The following is a 24,158-nucleotide window of genomic DNA, read 5'->3' on the forward strand; positions in this document are numbered from 1 at the left end:
CCTCAAGCTCACAAAGATTGGGGCATCCTTTCAAAACGGTGGCCTGATCTCTGAGAAGCCAGTCTTGCCAGCGAGTTCAGCTCCCCAATGATGAAAATAATTCTAACTGTTCACTAGTCTCGAGAGAAACTCCTCAGAGTCCACAAAATTGACTAAGGGTGGGATATACCGACCACCCCGCTTCGTGTTTTTCAACGGCAGAGGCGGCCCATCAGCGGGATCTACCGACCCTGCCGTTGTCAAGGGGATTCCTGGTGACAGCATTCCTTGTCACCAGGAATCCTGTGCACCGGCGTGGGAGAAGAATTTCCCGTCTGGGTGAACAGCCGGTAAATCCCAACCTAAGTGTGATTAGATAGTGATGGGAAACCTGCCAACAGTGCAGGGAGAAACTTCCAGCCAAACCCACCTGAAGTGACACTTAGAAGCTTTTCTTTAGATCATGCCCCAGGATTGGCACAACAATAAATGTTGGGATTTTAAGGAAACAAACAATTGTTTGAGCAAATGTACAACAATGTAATGGCAATAAACTAAGTTTAAAAGAGTAGGTGATGGCCAGAGGCTGAGGGTTGGTGCATGTGGGTCGGTGCGTGTGAGGGGGTGGAAAGAGGGAGTGAGAAACCTGAGACGAGGGGTGCGATCTACTGGTTGTTCACGTTGGCAGAATATTCGGTCCCACGCCATAATGGGTGCAGTCACCGGGAAATCCCATTGACAACGTCGGGGTTGGTAAATCCCGCTGGCGGGCCACCTCTGAAAATCACATGGCAGCTTGGTTGGTAAATCCCGCCCTAGTCGGAGGCAGACTCACACTCGTCCCCACACACTTACTCAGTCACTCACTCTCAATCCTACACACTCAGTCTCTGGCACATCCCTCCACACACTTACTCAGCCACTCACTCTCACTCCTACATACTCTAGCAATCCGTTGCAGTCCCCGCCACACTTTCATTCAGTCTGGCACTCCCTTTCTACCGGCAGCGCCTGTCTTCAGGGATCTGCCGGACCGAGCATGCCGTCGAAGATTCCAGCTGAGCAGGGGGAGAGTGCGACATATCTACCAGACCATGGTGCACTTGGCACCATGGGGGGATGGGGGAGGACACCCCCTCCCGGTGGCCAGAAACACAAGCAAATAGCAACGAGGACGAGGACACAGAGAGCAATGGGAGCCCTCCCGTGACACCCTGGACCTGGTGTCCGGGGAAGACTCTGACTTTGCGTTACAGCTGTCTCCATCACCCTCTCCCAGAGACACTCACCTTGGTTAGGCACTTTAGTGAAGAGGTTTCTGGAGCACTATCTGGTGTGCACCACACACATGTTGTGGTATGTCAGGTGGAGGTAGGAAGCCCTGAAGGGGCGGACAGTCGGAGGGCAAGCTGATGGTCGCCTTGAACTTTTATGCCACGGGGCACTTTCAGGGGCCTGGTGGGGATCTGTCCGGGCTCTCACAGACCTCGGTGCATAGATGTCTGTGCCATCACGAAGGTGCTATGCGCCCAGTCGGCACAATACATTCACTTAAATGTGGACCAAGCCCACCAGGATGCCCAGTTCGCCACCATTGCTGAGATGCCCCAGGTCAATCGACGGAATTCATGTCCCCCTACAAGCACCTGCATCCGATGGATGGGATCTTCCATTCCTGAAGCCCATCTGCATGGAAGCTATTTGCTGGAGTAGCTTGCCCTCCGACCGTCCGCCCCTTCAGGGCTTCCTACCTCCACCTGACCTACCACAACATGTGTGTGGTGCACACCAGATAGTGCTCCAGAAACCTCTTCACTAAAGTGCCTAACCAAGGTGAGTGTCTCTGGGAGAGGGTGATGGAGACAGCTGTAACGCAAAGTCAGAGTCTTCCCCGGACACCAGGTCCAGGGTGTCACGGGAGGGCTCCCATTGCTCTCTGTGTCCTCGTCCTCGTTGCTATTTGCTTGTGTTTCTGGTTGGGATTGGAGGCTTTGGACACCAGAAGGAGCTCCTGCAAGACACGAGACAGGAAGCATGATTGCATCGCCAGCCAGGGGCCGTGGGGTTGTGTGTGTGGAGAGATAGGTGGAGAGAGGGTATGGGAGAGGGGGGGGGGGGGTTGGTGACACACGTGCCATTGGGAACCTCAATGCAGGGGGGTCTCACTTCCTCCCCAGAAGTCTCCCTCTGCCGCGGTGACTGCCCTCTCTCTCTGGCTCACGGACCACGTCCTGTGCCCTTTGTTTTGCTGTGGTGAAAACCACAGATCTGGCAGTCCCCCTCTTATCTTCTCTCTCTCACGGCGATTATAAGTGGCCTTCTCCTGGGGGGGTGTGGGCAGCACACAGTGTGTGCTGGGCCGATGCATGCAACCCAGGGTGTGGTGAGTTAGTGGCTTCAGTGGCAAGGTCACCCAGCCATGGCTGCCAGTATGGGCAGGGCCGGCTCAAGGCACCGGCAACTCGGGCAGTCGCCCGGGGCGCCATGTGCTAGGGGGCGCCATCAACGAGTGCGTGACCGGCCTCAGAGACCTGCCGACAGAGAGACCGGTCCGCCAATCGGTGAGTCCCGATCATATACCAGGTCACTCCGCCCCCCCCGCCCCCGACCCCTCCCCCGCCCGCGACACCCCCCCGCCCGCCCCCGACCCGACCCCCCCCGACCCCCCCCGACCCGACCCCGACCCCCCCCCCCCCCCCCCCCCCCCCGACCCCGCGAAGGACGCCGAAGTTCAGCTTGCCCGGGGCGCCAGCAACCCTAGGGCCGGCGCTGAGTATGGGTGCCGGCATATGGTGCAGGGTAGGGGTGAGGCCACCCTGCAAGTGTGGGGGAGGGCGAGGGGGTGTGAGATTTCAGGTGTGTTTGATGAGGGTTGGTGCTAGGGGCACAGCGCTGCCGACTCACACTGGCCACCCTGAGTGTCATAATCTAGACCAGTATATCATGATGCAGACACACAATCTGATGGACACACAGTAGGACCAATCAACACGCACAACACCGCAGCCAACCACCAGTTAGAGCACACTCACTATAAAGACAGAGGGCATCAGTTTTCCCGCTCATTCAGGGTGCAGCCTTTCAGAAGGACAGAGCTTACAGCTTACAGTACAGATCTTCACCATGTGCTGAGTGCATAGACTAGTTAGGATAGGCATAGGTCTTTAGTTTAATCTAACATCATGTTAACACACAGTGAAAGTATGTTCAACAGTTTCTAGCTTAATAAAATAGTGTTGTACTATTTTAAGTGTTGGTGGCCTATATGTGTTCCACGGATCCAGAGCACCCAATACATCACTGAGGAGTATGTGCTGTTTGTTACGGCTCTGCTGGCTGGTTCTGACGGTGTTCCCCACAGCGCTCACAACCTTTGCCACCTGTGTCCAGGCACGCCGAACAGCGGTGGCTGGCAGCCTCCTTCCCACCCCCGGGTTTGGGGTCACCTGCCTCTCATTCAGTGTGTCTAGCAAGGTCTCCAGTTCAGCGTCCATGAAATGGGGTGCCGCTCCTTGCTGCTATCTTGTTGCTGGGATGAGTGTACGGGGTGAGTGAAGTGTGTTCATGCTGCTGCAACTTGTCAGCCTCCCAAGAGTCAATCCTGAACCCAGAGAATCCGGCAACGTTTCTCATTGGAATCGATCGTGTCCACGTGATGCCGGTTCTCGTCCCATAAGGGTCGGAGAATCGCTCCAGGTGCGGCACCAGTTTTACTGTCGGAGAATTCCACTAATTCTGCCCCGGCATCAACACTTAGTCTCAGCAACGGAGAATCTGGCCCCTGGTTGCCCCTTTGCACCTTTACTCAATAGAAGTTTAGAAACTTCTCACCAATTCAGGAGATCTGTGTCTGAACTGCTTGAAGTCTCAACTATCTCTCAACATCTAGCAAACTGTTCTCCCACCCTAAAGGGGAGTCCACCAATCAGAGACCAATGTTATTCTGTATTATCTGCTGATACGCTCGAATGAGCCTGTCAGCAAATTTAGAGCAATCAACGCTTCTGATTGTCATTCCCATGATGTTCCCACCACAACAGTCAACTGTCTATATGGGGCCCCTCCATTGGCTGGAGCCCCTTGCTTCAGTGCTGTGTGCTTCATTAAACGTCTGCCTCTGCCTCCGCTAAGGAGAAACGTTTCTTCCTGTCTACTCTATCTATCTCCCTCATAATTTTATACATCTCAATCATGTCTCCCCTCAAGTCTCCTTTGCTCCAAGGAAAACAAACCCAGTCTATCCAATCTCTCTTCATAACTAAAGCTCAACAGCCCAGGCAATATCCTGGTAAATCCCCTCTGCACTCTTTCCAGTGCTATCACATCCCTCCTGTAATGTTGGTCCAGAATTGCACACAGTACATTTTATACAGTTCCACATAACCTCTCTGCTCTCAAAATCTATGCTCGGCTAATAAAGGCAAGTATACCATATGCCTTCTTAACCACTTTATCCACCAGCACACCGAGGTCCCTCTGAACCTTGGTGCTTCCCAGCTTCTTGCGTTCATCATGTGTTCTATTGCTTTGTTTGTTCTGCCCAAATGCATCACCACAGACTTATCCGGATTGAATTCCATTTGCCATTGAATAGTCCCCTCTGACCAGCCCATCTATATCCTCCTGTAATCTAAGGCCATCCTCCTCACTATTTACCGCCCAACAATGTTCGCATCATCTGCGAACATATTGATCAACCGTTCTATGGCAGGATTGAGATGGTTTGGAGACTTGAGTGGAGAGATGGCAAATGGAGTTTAATCCGGATAAATGTGAGGTAATGCATTTTGGAAGGTCTAATGCAGATAGGGAATGTATAGTGAATGGTAGAACCCTCAAGAGTATTGACAGTCAGAGAGATCTTGGTGTACAAGTCCTTAGGTCACTGAAAGGGGCAACACAGGTGGAGAAGGCAGTCAAGAAGGCATATGGCATATTTGCCTTCATTGGCCGGGGCATTGAGTATGAAAAATTGGCAAGCCATGTTGCAGCTGTATAGAACCTTAGTTAGGCCACACTTGGAGTATAGTGTCCAATTCTGGTCGCCACACTACCAGATACCAGAAGGATGTGGAGGCTTTAGAGAGGGTGCAGAAGAGATTTACCAGGATGCTGCCTGGTTGGAGGGCATTAGCTATGAGGAGACATTGAATAAACTCGGTTTGTTCTCACTAGATCCATGGAGGTTGAGGGGTGACCTGATAGAGGTCTACAAAATTATGAGGGGCATAGACAGAGTGGATAGTCAGAGGCTTTTTCCCAGGGTAGAGGGGTCAATTACTAGGCAGCATAGGTTTCAGGTGCGAGGGGCACAGAGGGTAGTGGGTGCCTGGAACTCGCTGCCGGAGGAGGTGGTGGAAGCAGGGACGATAGTGACGTTTAAGGGGCATCTTGACAAATACATGAATAGGATGGGAATAGAGGGATACAGATCCCGGAAGTGTAGAAGATTTTAGTTTAGATGTGCAGCATGGTCGGCAAAGCCTTGGAGGGCCGAAGGGCCTGGTCCTGTGCTGTACTTTTCTTTGTTCTTTGTTCTACATTCAAGTCTAAATCATTTATTTAAAGCACAAACAACAAGTATTGTTCAGAAGAATTCAAGAAAGAATAAACAACGTGTCCTGAGTTAAAGATACAATTGCAGTAAACAGATTTTAAATTGGACAGTAGACTTTAAAGGTCTGATGCCATTTCATGACAGACTGGGCATCAAGAGCTAAAGTAATTGTGAACAGTTTGTAATTGGGAGGGAGCTCCGTCCCCTAGTACTTGAGTAGCTCAGACTCTGAGGCAAGTGCAGGCTGTATTTCTCTGAACTTTTTCTGCTTCTGGCTGTAATCCTGCTTCCGGACCTAGTGTGTTACTCTGTATGCTGACTGCCTTTTCTGGACTTTGAAGCATAGACTACGACAAGGGTGAATGGTGCTGCAACCGGTTGAATGGAGATCAACAGGAGCCTGTTACTCCTGCCAGTTGCTAGCAGGGGAGAGAGAGTAAAGTGCTTGCCTGCCTGCAGTTGCCATGCCTGGAACTGGCTGCCTTTCTGCTTACCGGCTGGGAGTGGAGCACGGGGCGTATTTTGGTTGGCCTGCTCCCGGGCTGAAAGTGGAGGAGAAAAGACTTACATTTGCAGTTTTGGACTGGATGGTGTCTGGGAAGGATGCTGGAACAGCAGGTTGTTGGCCCAATTGATTATGTGTACTGCTCATATTGATGTTGGCTTTGTTTCATTTTATTGTTGGGGGATTGTATGCTTATTATTGTACTTTTTTTGTGTTTTATTTTTCTTTTTGCGAAGCGGCTGGGTGCTTGCCAGTTGCGACCCTCCTGTTTCTGTACACTGGGGATTGAGGGGTCCTTCCTGGTGACTTTTTCAGCACAGGATTTTAACTTCAGTGTCCAAATTAACTCTGTAATTATGTATTTTCAGGCGCACCAAACAAGGTATGAATTCTGATCCTTTGCAAAATGTGTATAAACTAACAACTGTGTTAAAATAGAGCAATGACAAATTTGCTGTCAACAAATGTACTGGAACAATACTGACTATAATTTCTACTTTTACAATTCATACCTCAAGAATTTTGTTGATTTCAGTTGACACACAGAAATCTAATTCCTCTTCATACTTTCCATTCTTTCCACATCTTCTCTTCATGACCCCTGCCTGATTTTGACATGGGATTTCTGCAATGGTATTGTAATTTGTAATGCCGTATGTTTCATCCTGACATGGTATTTTATCATCTGTTGAAAGAGAGCAACATTCATTCAGATTTCCAAAAGCTACATCCTTTCATTCTTAGTATTCCTTTAAGTTTATCACTTGTTCCATCCTCATCTGTTCTGTGCATTTTTGATTATGGATATGTGAATATATGCCACGGTGCTTAGAGGTGTAATGGAGAACAATTATTGACTGCCAATTATTTCTCTCCATGAGTGGTAGACAAACATCAATGGGTTCATTTGGAACTGGAATATACACTGGCTTGCTTAATAATGAAATGAATGGAAGGGGGAAAGAAGAGACAATAGGAGTATTTTTGAATTGATCAGTTTCACCCAGTTGGAATCAGGTAGAAGAAGCCAGCCTTTGAAGGAATCCAGCTTTTGAATTGAAGCAGTCCGCACTATTTTTATGAATGGGACTCACTAAAATGTAATTGGTGAGCTGCTTGCACACTTGAAGTAGCTGATTAAGGAATGATGAGGGGGTGGTTTCAAAACAAGAGAGGTGAATTGGTGACACAAATATCAATGTAAGGATAAGGATCTTTCACCCATTGCAGAGATGTGTTTGTAATGTGACCAAGGCTAGGACCTAATACCAAAGGGTAATTGAAATTTTGGAAGGAAAGGGATAATTGCCCTTCTCAAGGGCAACCATAGATGGACAATAGATGTTGCCCTAGCCAGAGATGCCCACATCCCATAAATTAATTTTTAAAATGGAGAAGGCTTAGTTCTGTAAATAAAGGATGAATTCAGTACAGTAGTGAGAAATGATCTCGGCTCGGAAGATCATGATGTTGAATCAGTTGGGTGGACATAAGAAATAGCAAGGAGAAGAAGTCACAGGTGGAAGTAGCAACAGGACCCTGTAACTCTAGCTACAGAATCATACATGGTAGCACAGTGGTTAGAACAATTGCTTCACAGCACCAGGGACCGGGGTTCGATTCCCGGCTTGGGTAACTGTCTGTGCAGAGTTTTGCACGTTCTCCCAAGTCTGCGTGGGTTTCTTCTGGGTACTTCGGTTTCCTCCCACAAGTCCCGAAAGACGTGCTTGTGAGGTGAATTGGACATTCTGAATTCCCACCCAAACAGGCGCTGAAGTGTAGCAATTAGGGAATTTTCCTGTAACTTCATTGCAGTATCATTGTAAGCATACTTGTGACACGAATAAAAATTATCATACAGAAACTAAATCAGAAAATTATGGGGACATGCAAAATAGGTGCTGCAATAAGCAAAGACAACTTTAATCTTTCTATTGATTACCCAAATCAAAGAGGCAAAAATTGCCTTGGAAATGAGGTCTTAGTGCATTCAGGACAGTTTTGTTTCTGAACAATACATTGTGGAACCAACCAGTAACAGGATATTTCAAACATAGCAATGTATAATGAGAAAATAATAATTAATGATGTCATAATAGAGGATCTTCTAGGGAAGAGTGATCACATGCTGATGGAATATCACAATGAGTTTGAGGGTGAGAAACTTGGACCAGAATTTAACATGGTTTGAGCAGGCGCATGATCGACCTGAGAGCGCATTATATCATGCAAGAAGACACTGGGCGGACTTCCGGTGATGGGGTTGTGCTGAGCGGACATCCGAAAGGTGGTTCTCCTCCTAGAAATTGAGATGCTTTAAACCCAAAATAACACTAAAACCTGGAGAAAACCCCCCTCACCCTCCTCCACTACAATCAGGATAAGACATGACAGCAGCTCCAGGGGCCGAAAAGATGGCAAAGACAGCGAAAGCCTGGAGAGAAGGAGCAAGGCAATGGCAAGCGTGCGGGACGGCGAGGCCCCGGTCACATCTGAACAAGAAGTCAGCCATATAACAAACGTAGGAACTCTAGGAGTCCATCAAGATAGAGATGAGGGAGGGCAGCACGGTGGCACAGTGAGTAGCACTGCTGCCTCACAGCGCCGAGGTCCCAGGTTCGATCCCGACTCTGGGCCACTGTCCGTGTGGAGTTTGCACATTCTCCCCGTGTCTGCGTGCGTTTCGCCCCCACAACCCAAGAATGTGCAGGGTAGGTGGATTGACCACGCTAAATTGTCCCTTAATTGGAAAAAATTAATTGGGTAATCTAAATTTTTTTTGAAAGATAGAGATGAGGGCAATGGTTAAAGTGGCAGTGGCGCTGGTTACCCTGCACTGGAAAAGGCAGAAAGGCAGCTGGAGACTCAGGAAGTGACAGTCAAGGAGCTGGAGAATACCACGACCAACCAGATCACCACATTAGAGAAGGCAATGTCAAGGTCGGTGGCGACACAAGGACACTCCATTGTGGGCCTACCAGAGGGAACCGACGGCAGGAAAACCACATAATACATGGCCCAGATGCCAGGAAAGTTGATGGGAAGGGAAAGCTTTCCCAAGCCTCCAGAAGTAGACAGAGCCCACAGGTCACTCCAGCCAAAGCCCAAGGCTGGGGAACTGCCATGGGTCAACACTGTGCAACTGCACTGATACCAAGACTGGGAAAGGATCTTAAATTGGTCAAGACACACAAGATCCTGGAATTGCGTGGATCACTCGATCCAGGTACATCGGGTGCAATTCTCCGCTCCCCAGGCCGGGTGGGAGAATTGCGGGAGGGCCGCTCTGGCACCCCCCGCGATTCTCCCACCCCCCCAAAATGGCGTGTCGCGTTTTGCGACACGCCACTCGAAGAATCGCGGGTCGCCGTTTTTCACGGCGACCCGCGATTCTCCGGCCCGGATGGGCCAAGCGGCATGCCGTTCCTGACCTATTCACGCCTGCGGCAAACACACCTGGTCGCTGCCGGCGTGAACATATCGCGAAAGGTGAGTTTGGGACCTGTGGGGGGGGGTGGAGAGGGGATCGAGCATCACGGCCGTGCTCGGGAGGGGACTGGCCCGCGATCGGTGCCCACCGATCGTCGGGCCGGCGTCTCCAAGGGACGCACTCTTTCCCCTCCGCCGCCCCGCAAGATCAAGCCGCCACTCTTGCGGGGCAGCGGAGGGGATGACGGCAACCTGCGCATGTGCGGCTGATGTCATTTGGCGCCGCTGGCCGCGTCATTATCGGGTTACGCGAAACACCGCTCCTAGCCCCTGCAAGGGGGGGGGGGGGGAGAATAGGGGGCGAGGAGCGGCCTCCGACGCCGTCGTGAAACACTCTGGGTTTCACGACAGCGCAGCCGTTGCGGAGAATTCCGCCCATCAGGTCAGTGGGGCAGACCTAGCAAAGCCAAGGCGGCCCTTTACAAAAACAATGTGCGGTTTGGAATGTTGTACCCGGCCAAGCTCTGGGTGAGACTCCAGGGCAGGAATGTTATTTCATTGGCGGTCGCAGATGACTTCATCCACAAACGTGGGCTTGGAAGACAACAACGCTACCAGCATTGAACCAGATACCCCAGCGTATCGCAACACTGAGAAACTATTTCCTGGGACTGTACTACCTTGCTTTAAATTCTAGAGTTAAGTCTGGTGGAGGAGGTGACAGGGAGGCCCAGCCACCCACCCCTACATTTCTGGGCGTGCTCCAGAATTGTCGGGTTCTGGAAAACCATCTTTGAGGCAATGTTCAGGGTTGTGGGGGTGAGGGTGGAGCCATGGCCAAAAGTGGCAGTCTTTGGGGTCGCAGAGCAGCCAGAACACTTTATTGGGGGGGGGGGGGAACCCTAGCCTTTGCCTGCCTAATCATCCACCGAAGAATCATGCTCGCCTGGCGATCGGCAGCCCCGCCCAAAGCTGCAGACGGGTTGTCCGACCTGTCAGAATGCCTCCAACTGGAGAAGATAGCAACCGGTTGAACATGGGGGAAGGGGGAGGGCACAGGCAAACCACAGAACTTAAAAGAAAAGGAAAGTGGTGGGGGGGCGTAAGCTCACAACATATAAAAAAAGAGACCGCAGGGTACAAGGAACAGAGCCTGAAGGGATGGGCCAAGGACAAGTGGAAAACCAGAGTGAACAACAAAAAATAAAATAAAATAAAATAAACAAAATCGGGCTCCATGGGGGAGTACAACTGAGGCAGGTCAGGACTTTCGGTGGCGGCTATGGAGTGAGTGGTCGCACACAAGGCTGCTCCTGTTGGAAGGCATTGGTTTTGGCACTTCTGACCCATTAATGGGTAGTTTCAGCAGAAATGTGGATTGGAATGTGGAGAAGAGGTTCTCTCCAGGATTGGCATGTCTAGTGGCTATCAGACCCGGCAGAAGACAGTTAAGGACCTGGCAAAGGAGTTGGAGGAGCCTGTGGTGCAGCACCAATTTCAGAAATGGCGGCGGGGCAAGGATTGCCGTTGGTGTGAAAGCCTCAAATGGAGCAACTGATGTGCTTCATGAAGAAGGAATTTTGGCAGCGGAGGAAGGAGCTGCACAATGACTGGTGGAAGACGATTGAGGGAGCAATGCCCCCTCTGTGAGGGCAATTGGATTGGGTTGAGAAGTACCTGGAGGTGTAAGGGGCAATGATACGTGAAGTGGAGATGGTAGTGTTTGACCAGAGCAATTGGATTGTGTCTTTGGAGGTGTATGTGGGGATCCTGGGGTATCCATGCAAGTTGCTACGGGTGAAGGAGGAGAAGCAGGAGAACATGTTCAGGCGGGAGAACCTGCGGATCGTGGGTTTGCCAGAGGGTATGAAGAACGAGCACCACAAAGTACGTTTTGAGGATGTCGGCCAGGTTGGTGGAGGAGAAGGTGCCGGACAAGGCCCCAGAAGTGGATCAGGCCCACAGGTCCTTGAGGCAGAAGCCGAGAACAGGGGAGCTGCTGTGGGCGGTAGTTGTACGGTTACACAAGTTCGTGGACAAGGAGAAAATCCTGAAGTGGGCCAGGGTGAAGTGAGTCTGCGAATGGAAGGGTAACCGAGTCCGGAAATACCAAAACATTGGTCCGGAGCTGGCGATGTGGCACGTGGGATTCTCAAGGCGAAGGTAGTGTTAATTTTGGGGTGTTGAACCCTGAGAGACTTTCGGTAACATTCAACACCCGGACGTATTACTTTGGGACGCCAGAGGAGGCAAAGAACATAGAACATAGAACATAGAATGATACAGCGCAGTACAGGCCCTTCGGCCCTCGATGTTGCACCGACATGGAAAAAAACTAAAGGCCATCTAACCTACACTATGCCCTTATCATCCATATGCTTATCCAATAAACTTTTAAATGCCCTCAATGTTGGCGAGTTCACTACTGTTGCAGGTAGGGCATTCCACGGCCTCACCACTCTTTGCGTAAAAAACCCACCTCTGACCTCTGTCCTATATCTATTACCCCTCAATTTAAGGCTATGTCCCCTCGTGCTAGCCACCTCCATCCGCGGGAGAAGGCTCTCGCTGTCCACCCTATCTAACCCTCTGATCATTTTGTATGCCTCTATTACGTCACCTCTTAACCTTCTTCTCTCTAACGAAAACAACCTCAAGTCCATCAGCCTTTCCTCATAAGATTTTCCCTCCATACCACGCAACATCCTGGTAAATCTCCTCTGCACCCGTTCCAAAGCTTCCACGTCCTTCCTATAATGAGGCGACCAGAACTGTACGCAATACTCCAAATGCGGCCGTACTAGAGTTTTGTACAACTGCAACATGACCTCATGGCTCCGGAACTCAATCCCTCTACCAATAAAGGCCAACACACCACAGGCCTTCTTCACAACCTTATCAACCTGGGTGGCAACTTTCAGGGATCTATGTACATGGACACCGAGATCCCTCTGCTCATCCACACTACCAAGAATTTTACCATTAGCCAAATATTCCGCATTCCTGTTATTCTTTCCAAAGTGAATCACCTCACACTTCTCCACATTAAACTTCATTTGCCACCTCTCAGCCCAGCTCTGCAGCTTATCTATGTCCCTCTGTAACCTGCAACATCCTTCCGCACTGTCTACAACTCCACCGACTTTAGTGTCGTCTGCAAATTTACTCACCCATCCTTCTGCGCCCTCCACTAGGTCATTTATAAAAATGACAAACAGCAACGGCCCCAGAACAGATCCTTGTGGTACGCCACTCGTAACTGAACTCCATTCTGAACATTTCCCATCAACTACCACTCTCTGTCTTCTTTCAACTAGCCAATTTCTGATCCACATCTCTAAATCACCCTCAATCCCCAGCCTCCGTATTTTCTGCAATAGCCGACCGTGGGGAACCTTATCAAACGCTTTACTGAAATCCATATACACCACATCAACTGCTCTACCCTCGTCTACCTGTTCAGTCACCTTCTCAAAGAACTCGATAAGGTTTGTGAGGCATGACCTACCCTTCACAAAACCATGCTGACTATCCCTAATCATATTATTCCTATCTAGATGATTATAAATCGTATCTTTTATAATCCTCTCCAAGACTTTACCCACCACAGACGTTAGGCTCACCGGCCTATAGTTACCGGGGTTATCTCTACTCCCCTTCTTGAACAAAGGGACCACATTTGCTATCCTCCGGTCCTCTGGCACTATTCCTGTAGCCAATGATGACCTAAAAATCAAAGCCAAAGGCTCAGCAATCTCTTCCCTGGCTTCCCAGAGAATCCTAGGATAAATCCCATCAGGCCCCGGGGACTTATCTATTTTCACCTTGTCCAGAATTGCCAACACTTCTTTCCTACGCACCTCAATGCCATCTATTCTAATAGCCTGGGTCTCAGCATTTTCCTCCACAATATTATCTTTTTCCTGAGTGAATACTGACAAAAAGTATTCATTTAGTATCTCGCTTATCTCCTCAGCCTCCACACACAACTTCACACCACTGTCCTTGACTGGCCCTACTCTTACCCTAGTCATTCTTTTATCCCTGACATACCTATAGAAAGCTTTTGGGTTTTCCTTGATCCTACCTGCCAAAGATTTCTCATGTCCCCTCCTTGCTCGTCTTAGCTCTCTTTAGATCCTTCCTCGCTTCTTTGTAACTATCAAGCGCCCCAACTGAAACTTCACGCCTCATCTTCACATAGGCCTCCTTCTTCCTCTTAACAAGAGATTCCACTTCTTTGGTAAACCACGGTTCCCTCGCTCGACCCCTTCCTCCCTGCCTGACTGGTACGTACTTATCAAGAACATGCAATAGCTGTTCCTTGAACAAGCTCCACATATCCAGTGTGCCCAACCCTTGCAGCCTACTTCTCCAACCTACACATCCTAAGTCATGTCTAATGGCATCATAATTGCCCTTCCCCCAGCTAGAACTCTTGCCCTGCGGGGTATACGTATCCCTTTCCATCACTAACGTAAAGGTCACCGAATTGTGGTCACTGTTTCCAAAGTGCTCACCTACCTCCAGATCTAACACCTGGCCTGGTTCATTACCCAAAACCAAATCCAATATGGCCTCGCCTCTTGTTGGCCTGTCAACTTATTGTGTCAGGAAACCCTCATGCACACATTGTACAAAGAACGACCCATCTAATGTACTCGAACTATATCTTTTCCAGTCAATATTTGGAAAGTTAAAGTCTCCCATAACAACTACCCTGTTACTTTCGCTCTTTTCCAGAATCATCTTCGCCATCCTTTCCTCTACATCCCTCGAACTATTAGGTGGCCGATAGAAAACTCCCAACAGGGTGACCTCTCCTTTCCTGTTTCTAACCTCAGCCCATACTACCTCGGAAGAAGAGTCCCCATCTAGCATCCTTTCCGCCACCGTAATACTGTCCTTGACTAGCAGCGCCACACCTCCCCCCCCTTTTGCCCCCTCTACTAAAACACCTAAACCACGCAACCTGCAACAACCATTCCTGTCCCTGCTCTATCCATGTCTCTGAAATGGCCACAATATCGAAGTCCCAGGTACCAACCCATGCTGCCAGTTCCCCTACCTTATTTCGTATACTCCTGGCATTCAAGTAGACACACTTCAAACCACCTACCTGAACACTGGCTCCCTCCTGCGAAGTCAAATCTGTGCTCCTGATCTCTATACTCTCAATCTCCCGTACCCCAAAACTACAATCCAGGTTCCCATGCCCCTGCTGAATTAGTTTAAACCCCCCCAAAGAGCACTAACAAATCTACCCCCCAGGATATTGGTGCCCCTCAGGTTCAGATGTAGACCATCCTGTCTATAGAGGTCCCACCTTCCCCAGAAAGAGCCCCAGTTATCCAGAAATCTGAATCCCTCCCGCCTGCACCATCCCTGTAGCCACGTGTTTAATTGCTCTTCATAACTTCATAAGTTCATAAGGGACCACAAGTTGGGGAAAACGGAGGGATGATTTGGGATGGAGGGGTTAAGTCTGCAAAGTTGGGTGTTCAGGCTGTTTTGCCAAAGTGGGGGGGTGGCTAAGCCATTGAGTATAAAAATTGGCAAGTCATGTTGCAGTTGAATAGAACCTTAGTTAGGCCACACTTGGAGTATAGTGTTCAATTCTGGTCGCCACACTACCAGAAGGATGTGGGGGCTTTGGAGAGGGTGCAGCAGAGATTTACCAGGATGTTGCCTGGTATGGAGGGCATTAGCTATGAAGAGAGCTTGTATAAAATCGATTTATTCTCACTGGATCCACGGAGGTTGAGGGGCGACCTGATAGAGGTCTACAAAATTATGAGGGGCTTAGATAGACTGGATAGTCAGAGACCTTTTCCCAGGGTAGAAGTGTCAATTACTGGAAGACATAGGTTTAAGGTGCGAGGGGCAAGGTTTAGAGATGTACGAGGTAATTTTTTTTACACAGAGGGTAGTGGGTGCCTGGAACTTGCTGCCGGAGGAGGTAGTGGCAGCAGGGACAATAGTGACGTTTAATGGGGCATCTTGACAAATACATGAATAGAATGGGGATAGAGGGATACGGACCCCGGAAGTGTAGAAGATTTTAGTTTAGGTGGGCATGGGCAGCATGGTCGGCGCAAGTTTGGAGGGCCGAAAGGCCTGTTTCTGTGCTGTACTTTTCTTTGTTTTTTTGTTCTTTGACAAGAGGCGCATTGCGTTGCTGCTCAAGGCAGGAAGTCCACAAGCTATCGAAACCTACAATACCTTTGCTTTTGATCCGGTCAAGTGATAGAGGGCGGGATTCTCCCAACAGGAGTCTAAATGCCGACGGCGGAGTAAAAACGGGAGTGTTTTACTCCGGGGTCGGCGCCCGTTCCCAGATCCCTATTCTCCCCCCTCCGCGGGGCTAGTAGGGGCGTCGCGCAATTTACGGGGTCAGAGACCCGGCGCCACGTAAATGGCGTGGCGCCTGGGGTCCCCCGCATGCTGGCGGCAACTAGTACATGCGCGGTTACCTCGCGGAGCGCTCCGGCCCCTCATCAACATGGCGCCGGGGTTCTGGGGCCAACTGCCGAAGGAAGTTGGCCCGGGGGAGAGGGGGGGGGGTGGTGGCCGGCCTGCTAATCGGAGAGCCCCAATCGCGGGCCAGACCCCATCGGAGGCCCCCACCCCCCCCCCCCCCGAGAACGGAGCCCCCCTCCACCCCTACAGGCCGCCCCCCCCCCCCCAAGCCTTCGCGATGAGTACCTGGTGGCGGCGGCCAGGTGTGGACGACGCCGGTGGGACTCAGCCGTTTACACGTGGCCGCTCAGCCCATCCGGGCCGGAGAATCGCCGCTCGGTGTTTGTGGAGATTCTCCGAGCGGCCCGGCACGATTTGCGCGGCACTGGTTTCGGGGGGGGGGGGGGGTGGGAGAATCCCGTGAATCGCGCCACGCCGCCCCGACACCTGCACGCGATTCTACCAGCCGGTGGGGGGAGAATACCGCCCAGTGTACTTTGATCGGCAGCGCTCTCCGAAAAAAAAATGAAATATTTGAAAGATACATTTATCGCATGTGTACCCAGAAACCAGGTGAATCTTTTGACAGTTTTATAACTGACTTGAGGCTGAAGGCCCAGTGCGGTGAGGTACTCTGTGAGCCCAGTGTCGGTGTTAAGGGTGTGGGGGCAGTGTAGGCAGCACTTTGGACTGTATATCGGTGTGGGCGTTCATCTGCGACAACCATAGGTTTGTGTGGTGGGGCTGAAAGCAAGGTTCTGGGGGTGGCGGCAGATGGGGTTGAGTAGTCCAGGGACTTGATCATAGGGGCAAATTAGCAGGGCTAATTGTATGAGTTGCCCAAGGGGAATAGGTTAAGATACCTGCTGGTTTGGTATTTTGTGAGGAGAGAGGATCCGTCCTTTCCGGGGCTGCTGCCTCCGCTGTGGCAAGACAAGCTGTTATCGAAGGACGAAATAGAGGAGGGGACTGAGTTGGATATTGATAAGGGACTGATGGAGAGCTAAAGTGCTACGTTGGAGGATATTATGCGCAAGTGGGAGGAGGTGTTGGAAAGGGAGGTGGAGGCCGAGATATGGGCGGAGGGTGAACGTGTACTTATTGTATGTGAGATTAAACCTCATCCAGTTTAAAGTGGTGCATAGGGTCTACATAGAACATAGAACAGTACAGCACAGAACAGGCCCTTCGGCCCTCGATGTTGTGCCGAGCAATGATCACCCTACTGAAACCCACGTATCCACCCTATACCCGTAACCTAATAACCCCCCTCCCCGCCCTTAACCTTACTTTTTAGGACACTACGGGCAATTTAGCATGGCCAATCCACCTAACCCGCACATCTTTGGACTGTGGGAGGAAACCGGAGCACCCGGAGGAAACCCACGCACACACGGGGAGGGCGTGCAGACTCCGCACAGGCAGTGACCCAGCCGGGAATCGAACCTGGGACCCTGGAGCTGTGAAGCATTTATGCTAACCACCATGCTACCGTGCTGCCCGATAATGTCTACATGACAGTAGCGAGGATGAGCATGTTCTTTGCAGGGATGGAGGATAGTTTTGGATAATGTTGCAGGAGGCGGAGGCCAGCGAGTCATGATCACTTGCTCTCGGTCCAAAACTAAGGGGGATCCAGCAGGAGTTCTCGGACAAGATATCTGAGGTGCTGGGTGTGGGGGTGCTTCTGAGTCCGGAGGAGGCAATATTTGGTCTGTTGGAAGACCCGGGAGTCCAGGTGGGGGGGAAGATAGGTCGATGTGCTAGCCTTTACCTCTGTGACAGCCCGGAGATGGATTTTGTTGGGTTGGCGAGACTCAGATCCACTGAAAGTGGGGGTGTGAGTGAGGTTAGAGAAAGTCTAGTTTGCTCTGCGGGGGTCGATAGAGGGGTTCACCCAGAGGTAGAAACAATTAATTGATTTAGTCAAGGAGAATTGTAGGGTCAGCAAGCGGGAGTGGGCTTTTTGGGGGGGAGGGGTTCAGGGGTAAAATGGGAAGGCGGGGCATGGGTAGGGTGTTGATGTCAGGAGGGTTGGAGAGTTATGGTTGTTTATTGGGTTGGTGTGTTGTTCTTCGATATTCTGTGTATATTTGTGAAATGCCTTGAATAAAAGTATTTTTTTAAAAAGAGCCGAACTCCAGAGGTGAGGTGAGCGTGAATTTGGCATCAAGACCTCATTTCACTGAATGTGGCATCGAGGAGCCCGAGCAAAATTGGAATTAATGGTAATCAGGTGGAAAACTCTCTTGGAGTCATAAGAAGCACAAAGGAAGATAGTTGTGGTCAGTTGTCACAGCTCCAGGATGTCACTGCAGGAGTTCACCCTGGCAGTGTCGAAGGCCCAACCATCTTCAGTTAATTTATTAATGCTTTCATCATAAGGTCAGCACCATTCATGACTCTTTAGATGCTGAAACAGTCAATGCCCAAATGCAGTAAACCTGGATAATGTTGGGCTGACAAGTGACCAGTAACATTCATGGCACACAAGCGTCAGGCAATGATCACCTCCAACAGAAAGAATCTATCCATCTTCCCTTGACATTGAATAGCATCACCAGTGCTGAAATCCCCGCTATCAACATTATCATTGACCAGAAACTGAACTGGACGAATCATATGAATACTATAGTTACAAGAGTCGGTCAGAAGCTAGGAATCCAGATGCAAATAGCTCATCTCCTAACGCCCAAAGCCTGTCCACCAATCTACAAGACGCAAGTCAGGAGTCTGATGGAATATTCTCCACTTGCCTGGATGAGTGCAGCTTCAACAACACCCATGAAGTTTGATACCACCCCTCTGCTGTTTGTACCTCATCTACAAACATTCACTCTCTCCATCAGCAACGCATAGTGGCAGCAATGTTTACCATCTACAAGATGCACTTCAGGAACTCACCAAGGCTCCTTAAACAGCACCATCTAAATCTATCATTTAGAAACACAAGGGCAGCAGATGCATGGGAGCACCACCATCTGCAAGTTACCCTCAAAGTCACTCACTACCTTGATTTGTAAATATATTACCATTGACACTGTCAGTGGATCAAATTCCTGGAACTTCTTCCTGAACAGCACTGTGGGTGTACCTACACCACAGAGTGCAGCGGTTCAAGAAGGCGGCTTACCACCAACGTCTCAAAGTCATTAAGGGAGGGGCAACAAATGCTGGACTAGCTAGCAACACCCACATCCCTTGAATGAATACAAGAATCATGTCCAACACATGACCCACACATCTGCTCCAAATGCCAGCCCCCCCCACCCCTTCTTCCATCCCCAGAAATATGATATGGTTCCCCATGGCCTTATTTTTCAGTTATCTAACCTTCATATTCAAAGCGTCATCTTCCACCATTTTCACCAATTCCAGCATGATGCCACCAAACACATTTTCCCCTCACCACCTTCCCTGGCAACTTTCTATAGGGACCATTTGCTATTTCATACACTGGTCCTTCTAACACCCCCAACATCTCATTCCCTTAACATGGCTCCCTCCCAAGGAATAGCAGGAGTTATAACACCTTCCTCTTAATCCACTCTCTCCTCATTGTCCAAGGCACAATCACTCCTTTGAAGTTGAAGAAGTGAATCACTTGCACTTCTTTGAATTTGGTCCACTATATTCACTGTTCCCAATGCGGTCTCCTGCATGCTGGGGTGTTGAAGTGCAGACTGCTCCACCTGCTCCACCCCTCTCTTCAACAGTATAAAACCCATCACATTTCTCCCCTTCTTCAGCTGTGAAGAAGTCATACGAACTCAAAACTCTCTCTCTCTCTATAGATATTGCAAGACCAGCTGAGTTTTCCAACATTTTCTGTTTTTTATTCTAGACACCCTATTTAGTTAGGTGATAAGTATTTAATTTCTACACATTTATACCTTCAAATGTTCTACAGCAGAATTATTTTGTTTTCCAAAGATTACTTACCGGGTAGCAACTCAGTTGTGTACTTTGGAGAGAGATTTTGGATTTGGCTGTTAATTTCATCGTTAGATAATGCCTTTGTAGTGGTTACTTCATGGACTACAATTACACTCCCTTTGCTAAATCAGTAAAGAGAGGGAAGAGGATTATTTCAGCCACTATACTTAAAGCAATTAATTCAAAATAAGAACCTTAAGGCGTGAATGAAGGGAAAATTCAGCCTTTATCTTAGATATCTTTGGGTAGTTAGGGTTTTAATAAAAGCTGAGTTCTCTTCAATAATTTTCAAAGTATAAAATTGGAGACTCACCAGACTGAAGCTGCCACTGAAGTTGTAATGAACTCCAATTGGCTTTATTGGTTGGCCAATTGGAGTATGAGCTCCCTCCAATGATAGCTCATTGAGGGGGTCCATATAATCACCTGTGTAGGCTTTGTGAGCCAGTTTTTAGTTGACTGAACTGCTAGCAGCACTGTTTGTAGCTGCTCCTGTAATATCGTTATTGTAAATAAATATTGGTGTGGTGACGGAACTCCTGCCTCCCGTGGATTACTACAGAAGTGTCAGTGGTTCCTCAGTTTAAACTCAGTAGCTACTTTGCCACTTCCAGAATTCCCTGACAGAAAATGGCAGGGTTGTGCAATGTGCCTGCCCATTTGTTGAAATGAGAAGAATATGATATCTGATGCCAGTTCCATAATTTTTATCTCAGTGATGCTTAGTGCTGAGGCCCCACATTCCTGATATCCAGGAGAGCAGGCAGAATGTATATCAAAAAGTGTAGCTTTTACCTAACTAATTTCAGGATGTTCTTGTAAACAATGTTGATAGTTTTACACTTTGGGGCCATGAAGACCATGAGGCTCGATGCCCGATGCCCAACAATCCACTGCCACCTTGAGGTGTGAAGGATTTAGTATTTCTGACCTGGATAGTTAATCTTATTAGTCTGTTTAGGACTAAGTCACTGAAAGAGGGAAAGCTATCCTTCTGGTCTGAACGATGAGTGCTCTCACTGTGGGAAATTACCTTCAGAGCCCCGAGTAGTCAAACAACTCTCAGTTACTTCTTAACAGGAATTTTGCAGATAAGTTGTTCAAACTAAATAGATACCTTTTCAGTGTAGGTTCTTGTCCATAGGACTTTCTAAGGTGACATATTCAACCCAGAATTCCCACCCTCTGACCTGTTCTTATAGTCACAGTATTTATATGGCTGGTCAAGTTCGGTTTCTGGTCAATGGTAGCCCCTAGTCTATTGGTAGCGGTTGTTCACCGATAGTAATGTCATTGAATGTCATGAGGAGATAGTTAGATTACTTCTTGTTGGAGATGGCCATTGCCTGGCCCTTTTGTGACATGAATATTACTTGCATTCAACCCAAGACTGGATATTGTCCAAGACTTGTTGCATATGGACATGGACTGTTTCAGTATCTAAGCGGTTGTGAATGATGCTGAACATTGTGCAACCATCAGCAGATAGCTGCACTTCTGACCTCATAATGGAAGGAAGGTCATTCCAATTGCTGGGATCCAGTCATTTATCTGCTATCAATGGCACTTTGGGAAATGCAATAATGCAGTCAAGTTGGCGTGTCATGAGCACAGCTGATACTGTTAATTCTAGATGATCCTCAGGGCAGAAGGTCAAGGGTGAAATGTTGAGGATGCTGGACACAATGTAATCAGCAATGTCATTTCCACAGTACAGGTTGGATTCTTCTAACCATGCAGAAGCTGGAACAGCTCTGTAATGGCTTGAATACCTACAGAGACATTACCTCAGTCATCAACAAGAGTTTTTTTTAAACTCGGACCAAACAATTGGGAAACAAACAGTTTTGGTGGCGTTTGAGAAACCCTTGATGTTGGGTTTCAACATTCCCTGTAATACAGCTGGCAGGAATTAGAGTAAAATTGAAGCATTGCGAGGATCTCAGTAGCCCTCAGCTAAGGATGAGTACGGTCAGTCAGGAATAGAGGTAGGGAGACAGCATAAAACCGCAAATGAACATCATGTCAGAAGTTCTAGTCATGGAAGTGGGAAATTAGTGATGGACTATTTGGGTTAGGAATAAAGGGGCCAGGTCCAGGTGGGAGGGGGAATATTCAGAGTGGTGACAATTGGATGGGATGGTGGTTGGAAGTAAAAATTGGAGTCCATTCCTCCTGGTTCCACATCAGGGAAGCTATTCAATGTTTTTGTTACAGGCAATCACTGGGGCTAGTTTCCCCAAATGCAGCCAGTAATCGTGCTGGCTACTTCAGAGGAAACAATGTTGACGTCTTAACACTATCTGGGCTCAAGCCCTATTTGCATAGGACTGCTCTAGGCCTGGTTAAAGATGCCGCTTGTTTGACCTTATTCAAAATGGCAAGCTGTACAGTTCTGGTCAGAAGCATTCGCACACATCCATCCCGCCATTTTGGGATCTTAGCTTCCTCAACAAGGAACAACTTCTCGATCTAAATTTTTTGATTGTTGAAAGCGTAATTGACATTTTTAAACCGCTATACCACAGCATAAATATTGATTATTTCCAAATGAGCTTAATTTTCTACCATTTAACTGCATTCCAGAGGTGCAATAAAGGACATAAACAAGTCTGAAACTGTGCAGTCATATTAAAATAAAGCTCTCATGCATTTTGAAAGCTTTTAAACCAGTTTGACAGACTGACCAGAGGATCAAATGCAACTCTAATTGAAGAGGAATCAAGTGAAAAGGATTCTTTTACAGGTTTTTCAGTCCGCAAAAGCACTTTATACCAACGGTAGTCCTGACAAACTGAAAATACAATCATCATACGGATCTACCATTGTACTCCACCCAATTTTTGAAAAATGGCTTGTCATGTGTGACTTGGAGGAATGAGAAAGACAGGCCAGAGTAGTTGAGTGATGAGTGAAGGTTGGAAAGTCTCAAGGATATTGTCAGGAATGGAGAAATGTGGTTTTAAGTTTGTAAATGATAGGCTGGGATTCATTTTCTTTGGAACAGAGGAAGCGAAAGGAAGATCTAACTGAGTTATATAAATTATGAGGGGTGTAGATAAACTGAATAACAGGAACCAATAACCAAAGGGCGTGGATTTAAAGTAATTGGCAGAATAATTAGAGGGAAGTTGCTTTTTTTCACCCAGAGGATGGTGAGATCTGGAACACACTGCTGAAAAGCTCTCATTGTATTTACAGCCAAGTTCCGCACACATGAGTACGGCCTCAACTGGGACCTTGGATTCATGTTGCATTACATTCACTTCCAAACCCCCCCCCCCCCCCCCCCCCCCCCCCCCCCCCCCAACCATCTGGCCTGGGCTTGCAAAATCCTACCAACAGTCCTGGCTTGAGACAATTCACATCTCTTTAACTGGGGATTACCCCTCTTTGGATCTGTAAAGACTTAATTACCCTCAAATGCTCGCGTTCAAAACATCGTATTACATCTTTGATTCTGCCTATATATATGTTTCTGGAACCTACCTCTTCATTCACCTGAGGAAGGAGCAGTGCTCCGAAAGCTAGTGATTTGAAACAAACCTGTTGCACTTTAACTTGGTGTTGTAAAGCTTCTTACTGTGTTCACCCCAGTCCAACGTTGGCATCTCCATATCATTGTATTTTTAAAAAAAATTCTTGGAAAAGCATTTGAGCTGCGGCAAACTAAATGGCTGCAGGAGAGTTGGTAAGTAAACAGTTCTTCTCTGGCTGGTACAGACATATGAGCTGAATAACCTACTTCTTTTCTGTAAATCTTTCTGTGTACCTATCAGCAACAACAGCACATGAAGAGGCAGAGGGTATCCAGTGATTGCTGGCTTGACAACTAATGTGCAAATCTAATAAGGAAAACTTTAATAAATGTAAACTTTGTCCTTTCATGATGTTGGTAGCACTGGGGTCATGAAAGATGCTATTTAATTTTTGTTTTAAATTTAGAGATCCAATTCATTTTTTACAATTAATGGGAAATGTTAGTGTGACCAATCCACCTAACCTGCACATCTTTAGATTGTGGGGGCGAAACCCACACAAACACAGGAAGAATGAGCAAACTCCACATGGAGAGTGACCCAGAGCCGGGATCGAACCTGGGATCTCGGCGCTGTGAGGCAGCAGTGCTACCCACTGCGCCACCGTTCTGCCCTCAAAGATGCTATTTAAGTGCAATCTATTTCTTATCTTTCCAAGCCAATTAAGGTAACATTTCTTAAACACAGTTAACCCCTATTTGAATAATTTAATGTGCCATCCAATTGAGATGTGCATATCTGGTAGCTTCACACT

At 48.4% G+C, this 24,158-nt stretch overlaps 1 protein-coding gene across 2 annotated transcripts in view; it reads right to left on the bottom strand.

Moving 5' to 3' along the window:
- LOC119967386 (adhesion G protein-coupled receptor F5-like) overlaps positions 1 to 24,158 on the bottom strand; it is a 157,695-nt gene that overhangs the window by 40,281 nt on the left and 93,256 nt on the right. For both annotated transcript variants that reach the window (XM_038799884.1, XM_038799885.1), the window contains exons 8-9: positions 19,872 to 19,987; positions 6,554 to 6,726 (exon numbers count right to left, since the gene is read on the bottom strand). In XM_038799884.1, coding sequence (XP_038655812.1) covers positions 6,554 to 6,726; positions 19,872 to 19,987 — 289 coding nt within the window. The remainder of the gene's footprint in view (positions 1 to 6,553; positions 6,727 to 19,871; positions 19,988 to 24,158) is intronic.

This window comes from Scyliorhinus canicula, chromosome 6 (genome assembly GCF_902713615.1).
Source record: "Scyliorhinus canicula chromosome 6, sScyCan1.1, whole genome shotgun sequence".
Classification (NCBI taxonomy): Eukaryota; Metazoa; Chordata; class Chondrichthyes; order Carcharhiniformes; family Scyliorhinidae; genus Scyliorhinus; species Scyliorhinus canicula.